The sequence below is a fragment of the Oncorhynchus mykiss genome, chromosome 24, assembly GCF_057628025.1.
Source record: "Oncorhynchus mykiss isolate SJ-2025 chromosome 24, ASM5762802v1, whole genome shotgun sequence".
Taxonomy (NCBI): Eukaryota; Metazoa; Chordata; class Actinopteri; order Salmoniformes; family Salmonidae; genus Oncorhynchus; species Oncorhynchus mykiss.
In genome coordinates, this window is record NC_143045.1 from 39,173,431 (window position 1) to 39,182,500 (window position 9,070).

The window sequence follows — 9,070 nt, forward strand, 5'->3', positions numbered from 1 at the left end:
TCATAACAGCCCTACTCCTTGTGGTACGTCATAACAGCCCTACTCCTTGTGGTACATCACAAAAGCCCTACTCCTTGTGGTACATCACAACAGCCCTACTCCTTGTTGTACGTCATAACAGCCCTACTCCTTGTGGTACATCACAACAGCCCTACCCCTTGTTGTACGTCATAACAGCCCTACTCCTTGTGGTACATCACAACAGCCCTACTCCTTGTTGTACGTCATAACAGCCCTACTCCTTGTGGTACATCATGACAGCCCTACTCCTTGTTGTACGTCATAACAGCCCTACTCCTTGTGGTACATCACAACAGCCCAACTCCTTGTTGTTATTTATTTTCACTGTGTATTTATTCCTCACCAAATACAGTATAATATTAAAGAGGTCCCGTCAGCATTTCACTGGTAGTCTACACCTGTTGTTTAACAAGCATGTGACAAATTTAATTTTGATTTGATTTTAGGAAGGAGATATGGGGAGAGGAGAGGTTCCCACCGTGGGTAAGCAAACAGTGGAATATGCCTGTTTGCATTTTAGTGTACGATGAGGGACAAACACACACTTCGCACACTGGATGATGAAGGAATCTCTTCCACCATGAGTTGACGTAATCGTTAATGGTATTGTTGAGTTTATATAGACATATTTCATTCTGACACATTATATGACTATACAGTTGAAGTCAGAAGTTTACATACACTTAGGTTGGAGTCATTAATACTATTTTTCAACAACTCCACACAGTTCATGTTAAGAAACTATAGTTTTGGCAAGTCGGTTAGGACATATACTTTGTGCATGACACAAGTCATTTTTCCAACAATTGTTTACAGACAGATTATTTAATTTATAATTTACTGTATCACAATTCCAGGTGTCAGAAGTTTACATACACAATTTGACTGTACCTTTAAACAGCTTGGAAAATTCCAGAAAAGGATGTCATAGCTTTAGGAGCTTCTGATAGGCTAATTGACATCATTTGAGTCAATTGGAGGTGTACCTGTGGATGTATTTCAAGGCCTATCTTCAAATTCAGTGCCTCTTCGCTTGACCTCATGGGAAAATCAAAAGAAATCAGCCCAGACCTCAGAAAAATAATTATAGACCTCCACAAGTCTGGAACATCCTTGGGATCCATTTCCAAATGCCTGAAGGTACCACGTTCATCTACACAAACAATAGTACGCAAGTATAAACACCATGGGACCACGCAGCCGTCATACAGCTCAGGAAGGAGACGCGTTCTGTCTCCTAGAGATGAACGTACATTGGTGCGAAAAGTGCAAATTAATCCCAGAACAGCAAAGGACCTTGTGAAGATGCTGGAGGAAACAGGTACAAAAGTATCTATATCCACAGTAAAATGAGTCCTATATCGACATAACCTGAAGGCCTATCGGGCAAGGAAAAAGCCACTGCTCCAAAACCGCCAGAAAAAAAGCCAGTTTGCAACTGCACAGGAAGTTAAAGCTTGGTCGCAAATGGGTTTTCAAAATGGACAATGACCCCAAGCATACTTCCAAAGTTGTGGCAAAATGGCTTAAGAACAAAAAAGTCAAGATATTGGAATGGCCATCACAAAGCCCTGACCTCAATCCTATAGAACATTTGTGGGCAGAACTGAAAAAGTGTGTGAGCAAGGAGGCCTACGAACCGGTCTCAATTACACCAGCTCTGTCAAGAACAATGGGCCAAAATTCACCCAACTTATTGTGGGAAGCTTGTGGAAGGCTACCGAAAACGTTTGATCCAAGTTAAACAATTTAAAGGCAATGCTAAAAATACTAATTGAGTGTATGTAAACTTCTGACCCACTGGGAATGTGATGAAAGAAATAAAGTCTGAAATGAAATAAATCACTCTCTCTACGGTTATTCTGACATTTCACATTCCTAAAATAAAGTGGTGATCCTAACTGACCTAAAACAGGGACTTTTTACTAGGATTAAATGTCAGGAATTGTGAAAAACTGAGTTTAAATGCATTTGGCTAATGTGTATGTAAACTTCCGACATCAACTGTTGGTATTAACAAGGTCATATGGTGAAAGTTTACCAGGAAATGTATGTTTTCAAACAGAATGGACATTCTACAATCCTTAAATCCCGAAATGAGTATGTGTCATTTGTCCCTCATGTTTCTTGGTGGTTTCTAATTGGACATCATGTGTTTCTTGGTGGTTTCTAATTGGACATCATATGTTTCTTGGTGGTTTCTAATTGGACATCATGTGTTTCTTGGTGGTTTCTAATTGGACATCATGTGTTTCTTGGTGGTTTCTAATTGGACATCATGTGTTTCTTGGTGGTTTCTAATTGGACATCATGTGTTTCTTGGTGGTTTCTATTTGGACATCATGTGTTTCTTGGTGTTTCTCTTTGGTCTCAGGAGGATGATGAAACACTTTGGAGCAAACAGACAGAACAGCAGCCCAAAGCTGGATGCTAAGATGGCAAATATCTCCACAGCTACAGTGTACTTCCCAGGAGAGCTGACGTAGGCAGGGACGAAGGAGATCCATACAGCACAGAAGATCAGCATGCTGAAGGTGATGAACTTGGCCTCGTTGAAGTTGTCAGGGAGTTTCCTGGCCAGGAAGGCTAAGAGGAGACAGAGAGAGGCCAGCAAGCCAATATAGCCCAGCACCAGAGAGAAGCCGACCACAGAGCCCACGTCACACTCCAGGACCACCCTCGGCCCCCGACCCTCTCTGCCGCCCCGCTCAGCCGGCCGGGGTGGAGCTAAGGCCAGCCACAGCACACAGATCAGCACCTGTGGAAGGGAAAGGGGTTTGGAAGGGAAAAGCACAGTCACCATAACAACAGAATACGGTCAGTGAAGGAAATAAATAAATTCCAATAGTAAAAACTAGATGTTCACCTGGATGAGTGTGCAGATGGAGATGCCCATCCTTTGCTGAGCTGGGCTGAAGTATCTCATCAGGTTCTCTCCAGGCAGAGTGGCCCTGAAGGCCACCAGCACCACCACAGTCCTGCTGAGCAGACAGGATATGCAGAACACAAAGCTTACACCAAACAGGGTGTGTCTCAGCATGCAAGTCCATGGCTTCGGCCAGCCAATGAAAACCAGTGCACACAGGAAGCAGAGTTTGAGTGACAGCAGGAGCAGGAAGCTGAGCTCAGAGTTGTTGGCTTTCACCTGGAACGAGACAGAGAATGATACTTTAGACAGAGTGATGTCATTAATCTCATCCTTATGTGACACAGTACGAACTGATGTCTGATGTCTCTCATGCAATGGAACGTATTTTTTGCAATGTCAGTAGAGTTGACTCAACAAATCACAGCACAGTTTGAAGGGTACACCTCCAGCTTTTACTTCCTGACATCGGGAACACTCAAAATGTCTGCCAGTCCATCCATTATGCCCTCATTGACTTGAATGGGGACACCCGTTCTATTCATTGTATTTCTATGATCACATGATTCAACTCACCAGGGGCGTATGGCGGTGGTAGAAGAAGGTGGCCAGGGCACCAGCTGTGAGCGTTGCCCCGGAAACTGAGATGACGGACAGGATGACGCCCATGGTGTCGCTGTAGGAGAGGAAGTCCACCAGCTGGGGGACGCAGGCCGTACGATCTGGGTTGGACCAGAACCGCTCTGGACACCTGATACACTCAACTGACCCTGACAGAGAAGGAACAGAAATCAAGAGTCAGAATCAGAACCAGTCAGAACCAGGACCAGTCAGAACCAGGGCCAGTCAGAACCAGTCAGAATGAGGACCAGTCAGAACCAAGACCAGTCAGAACCAGTCAGAATGAGGACCAGTCAGAACCAAGACCAGTCAGAACCAGGGTAGGTCAGAACCAGTCAGAATGAGGACCAGTCAGGACCAGGACCAGTCAGGACCAGGATCAGTCAGAACCATTCAGATTGAGGACCAGTCAGAATCAGGACCAGTCAGGACCAGGACCAGTCAGGACCAGGACCAGTCAGAACCAGTCAGAATGAGGAAAAGTCAGAACCAAGACCAGTCAGAACCAGGACCAGTCAGAATCAGTCAGAACCAGGACCAGTCAGAATCAGAATCAGTCAGAACCAGGACCAGTTAGGACCCGGACCAGTCAGGACCAGGACCAGTCAGAACCAGGACTAGTCAGGGCCAGGACCATTCAGAATCAGGACCATTCAGAATCAGGACCAGTCAGAACGAGGACCAGTCAGAATCGGGACCAGTCAGAATCAGGAACAGTCAGGATCAGGACCAGTCAGAATCAGGACCAGTCAGAACGAGGACGGGTCAGAATCAGGACCAGTCAGAATCAGGAACAGTCAGAACCAGTCAGGATCAGGACCAGTCAGAATCAGGACCAGTCAGAACCAGTCAGAATCAGGACCAGTCAGAATCAGGACCAGTCAGAACCAGGACCAGTCAGAATCAGGACCAGTCAGAACCAGTCAGAATCAGGACCAGTTAGAATCAGGACCAGTTAGAATCAGAACCAGTCAGGATCAGGACCAGTCCGAACCAGACAGAATCAGGACCAGTCAGAATCAGGACCAGTCAGAACCAGGACCAGTCAGAATCAGGAACAGTCAGAGTCAGGACCAGATACGAATGGGGACCAGTCAGACTCAGGACCAGTCAGAATCAGGACCAGTCAGAATCAGGACCAGTCAGAACCAGGACCAGTCAGAATCAGGACCAGTCAGAATCAGGACCAGTCAGAATCAAGAACAGTCAGAATCAGGACCAGTCAGATTCAGAACCGGTCAGAATCAGGACCAGTGAGAATCAGGACAAGTCAGAACAAGGGCCAGTCAGAATCAGGACCAGTCAGAATCAGGACCATTCAGAATCAGGACCAGTCAGAACCAGCCAGAATCAGGACCAGTCAGAATCAGGACCAGTCAGAACCAGCCAGAATCAGGACCAGTCAGAATCAGGACCAGTCAAATATGAATTGGAATGAGAAAAGTTGATAGATGACCTGTTGTGTTGCTGATCTCTCCCTCAGCGCAGGACAGACAGTCGAAGCAGCAAACGGGCCTCCCCTTCTGTACCGCATGTCTGGTACCAGGGGGGCAGGCAGCACTGCATATAGACACAGGGACCTACCAGACGGTGGGGAGGATGCAGTCATCATCATCATCATCACTATTATCACCATTATTACACACACACACACACACACACACGCACACACACACACACACGCACACACACACACACACACACACACACAGAGGCAGGTTTGCTGGGCCCCTCTGGGGACTAGGTGAGGAATCTGACCACACAAATATCTCACATTCAGTATCAAATTGATGACAGATCTTCCTGTTTGACCTAACATTCAGTATCATATTGATGACAGAGCTTCCTGTCTGACCTAACATTCAGTATCGTATTGATGACAGAGCTTCCTGTCTGACCTAACATTCAGTATCATATTGATGACAGAGCTTCCTGTCTGACCTAACATTCAGTATCGTATTGATGACAGAGCTTCCTGTCTGAACTAACATTCAGTATCATATTGATGACAGAGATTCCTGTCTGAACTAACATTCAGTATCATATTGATGACAGAGCTTCCTGTCTGAACTAACATTCAGTATCATATTGATGACAGAGCTTCCTGTCTGAACTAACATTCAGTATCATATTGATGACAGAGCTTCCTGTCTGACCTAACATTCAGTATCATATTGATGACAGAGCTTCCTGTCTAATCTAACATTCAGTATCATATTGATGACAGAGCTTCCTGTCTAATCTAACATTCAGTATCATATTGTTGACAGAGCTTCCTGTCTGAACATTCATTGTTTTTTTTTCCCTGTCTTTCTCTTTGCTGTATGTCTGCCTCAGGGTGACACGCTAAACAAGTCTCTTTCTCTAACACACACACACACACACACACACACACACACACACACACACACACACACACACACACACACACACACACACACACACACACACACACACACACACACCTCTCTGCCTCAGAGAAACCAAGCTAAATGGTACTCACCTCATCTCCGCTGCCCCCTCCCCACACCACCTTCTCCATATTGATGTGAAACTGGTCGTCCACTCCCACTGAAGACAGAAAATGGCCGACCTGGACAAACTCTGCTGTCCCCTCGTGGGTCACATGCCAGTTGATGATGTCATAAGAGGCAGGCGGATCACCATTCATGTCAAAGTGGATCAAATCCCCCACAGGAGTACTGAAGTTCACTCTCCTCAGATAATGAGCAATCTCAAAGACAAAAGGTTTATTGGAACAGGATTAAGAGTTAGAACCAGTGGTGGCTTTGGGCTTTTAGTGCTCAACACTTATAAAGTGTTTCCATTGTATCCTGACTGGAAACGTTAGAGTTGTTAACCTGAAAACAGATCAACATGGTATTGTCACCTGGCTGGGCTGAAGCTTCCTGACATCAGGGCACTGTCCACTATTAAAGGGTCCCTCCCCTGGTGGACAGGCCACCATGTCCTGAATGGCGTGGGCGATGGCGTAAACAGCCTTGTACACATTGTAGCTGGCTCTCAGCTGAGACACGTCAGCATACTGGCTCTCCCCCTCACCTAGGATTGACACTTCATTTTACTGAGACAACGTCGGGAATGGATCAGGACACATAAAACAGAGCATTAGTTGTAAACTTTCTCTCACCTATGACCTCCGAACCAGTACACTGTCGCCGGGACGACGGGGTCATGCTAAGGTCAATCCCCAGGGAACACCCAAAAATCTCCTCCCACAATTCCCTCAGGAAGGAGTCGGATTTCTGGTAGTCCCCATCAGGACGGAGGCGTGTTAGGAAAGGGCCCAGGCTGGGAATGACAGCTTTCTTCAGTGCAAATCCAATAGTCCCGGCAAGAGAGGGCAGGTTTTTTGGGGAAGAGAGAGTCGAGTAGGTGACCCAGGCTTCCGAGGCGATCCACTGCCTGTCTGTTATGTTCTGACGGACAACCTCTTCCATCAGGGCCTGAAGAATGAGACGGTTAAAAAGATCAAGATAGTCAAGTTGAAGTACTTGATTATCAATAAGAAAATACTTGTCTATAAAGGGCATCAAGACATGGTAGGACAAAAACACTCTGCTACAGTTGTGTAACAAATACTTAACAATACTCTGACCAGTAACTGATTACCCGTGCATCCTGAGCAATGGCAAATGTCACCACCACTCTGGCAGTAGATCCTCTGATGGTGTCCACGATGTGCTTCATCCGTCTCTGAGATGGTACCTTGGGGATGCCCATCAGTGAGAGAAAGGGAATGAGAGTCAGAGAAAATCAGAGAGAGTGTTTATATTTTATATTCATGGAGAGGGGGCGAAGCAGAGTTACAGAGAGACAGAAATCATCAGAGTGAGGTCGTACCTTGGGGATGACCTCTGCGTAGGCGACACAAACCCCAGATCCTTGGAGATCTTGGAGAAGCATCTGAACCCCAAACTTTCCATAGTCATCATCCCCTGAAACCAGCCCCACCCACTCCCAGCCCAGCTGATGCAGCAGCCTGGCCATGCCCCGAGCCTGGAAGGCATCGCTGGGTATCGTACGGAAGAACGACGGGTACCTCCAGTTGTCACTCAAACAGGCACAGGAGGCAAAATAACTCACCTGGGAGAGAACAGAGAGAGAGAGTCAGGGAGAATAAGAATTTGTAAGACTCAGAGATCAGAAGGAGAGAAGTGAAGAAGGAGAGAAGAAGTGAACATAGAGTCATCAAGATAGATATTTAATTGAATGTGTAAGAGTTATCTAGATATATATTTGAGTGTAATCTGTAAGAAAGTCATTTAGATAGATATTTGAATGTAATCTGTAAGAGAGTCGTTATCTCTTTCCATCCCTGTCTGTAATCCAACCCCATGCCTCACCATGGGTAAATCAAACGGCCCGAGGGTCTGTGCCACCACGATGGAGGCTGAGGAGCGGGCATCACCGATGATGACGGGCACCTCAGGGGTTGCTCCACACTCTGTGCCTGCCACAGAGGCCTCCTGGCCTGTCACCATGGCTAGGGCTGTCCCCAGAGTAGTACCCTCTGCCAGGCATGTGTCAGCAGCCAGGAACCCCAGGGTGAGGTTAGGAAGGAGGAATGGGTCGCGGTTAATCTCCTCCACCGCAAAGATCATAGTCTGGAGCCAGCGGTAAGCACGCTGGTTGAACCTGACAGATGGAGGAAGGGAAGAGACAGGTAGAGAGGAGGTAACTGAAAACACTTTACACGTGAAAACAATGACACAAAGCTGTCATCACACATCACTTGTGAGTTGCGTACATTGTGCATGTCACATTTCCCTCAATACTCCTGAACTCCTGCTCTGGTAGAGGGGCTTCCACATGGACGGGGAACAGGCCTCCAATGACCACATCTCCTGCCCGATAAACACTGCCCGAGATGGGGTTAGCCATCAGCCGACAGGCCCCCCCTCCACCTCCAGACTGACCCCAGACACACCCAGGGATAGGGAGGCAGCAGAGCAGCCACAGCCAGCCACAGAGGCACATCACCTGGATAGAGACAAGGTCGAGGACTGGGAAAGTCCGTCACCTGGAGGAGAGAGATCAAAGCAAGAACGTACAGACAGAACACTGAGTAAATAGAATGACATGAACAAAGAAACACTAGCAATTAAGAGATACACCATACACCATACACCATACACCATACACCATACACCATACACCATACACCACGGACACCTGTAACCAGACAGTTGTATGAAACAACAGGGATAGACACACAAAAAAACATGTTCCATCTCTGCCCTACCTATCAACAGTAAACCTTATCCTGGTGAGAGAGACGGACAGACAGACAGAGAGGATGAGTGTCTGTCAGTCTAGCATCTCCTGCAGAGAGTGAAAGAGGGAGAGGAAGAGGAGAGAAGGGGAGATGCTGATATAGGGAGAAATGAGCCCCCGGCTAAAAAACAGGGACGGGTGGGGCAGGAGGGGGTTAATTGGGGCATGTTATTGGAGGATAACTTGGGGAACAGGTAATTGAGGGTAATTGGAGAAAGCCTATGAGGGTGATGTTATTGAAGGTAATGTAGGAGAGGAGAGGAG

The 9,070-nt window shown here is 46.8% G+C and overlaps 1 protein-coding gene across 1 annotated transcript; it reads right to left on the bottom strand.

Annotated features, from left to right (window-relative positions):
- Window positions 1-353: 353 nt before the first annotated feature.
- Window positions 354-8,413, bottom strand: LOC110503424 (extracellular calcium-sensing receptor-like). The gene is made up of 11 exons (XM_090219092.1): window positions 8,280-8,413; window positions 7,876-8,167; window positions 7,373-7,615; window positions 7,142-7,237; window positions 6,660-6,975; window positions 6,399-6,571; window positions 6,012-6,242; window positions 5,038-5,068; window positions 3,464-3,657; window positions 2,888-3,166; window positions 354-2,779 (listed from the first exon to the last, which is right to left on the bottom strand). Exons 1-11 carry the CDS (start codon window positions 8,411-8,413, stop codon window positions 2,351-2,353), a joined length of 2,418 nt encoding a protein of 805 aa, XP_090075218.1. The 3' UTR covers window positions 354-2,350.
- Window positions 8,414-9,070: the final 657 nt, after the last annotated feature.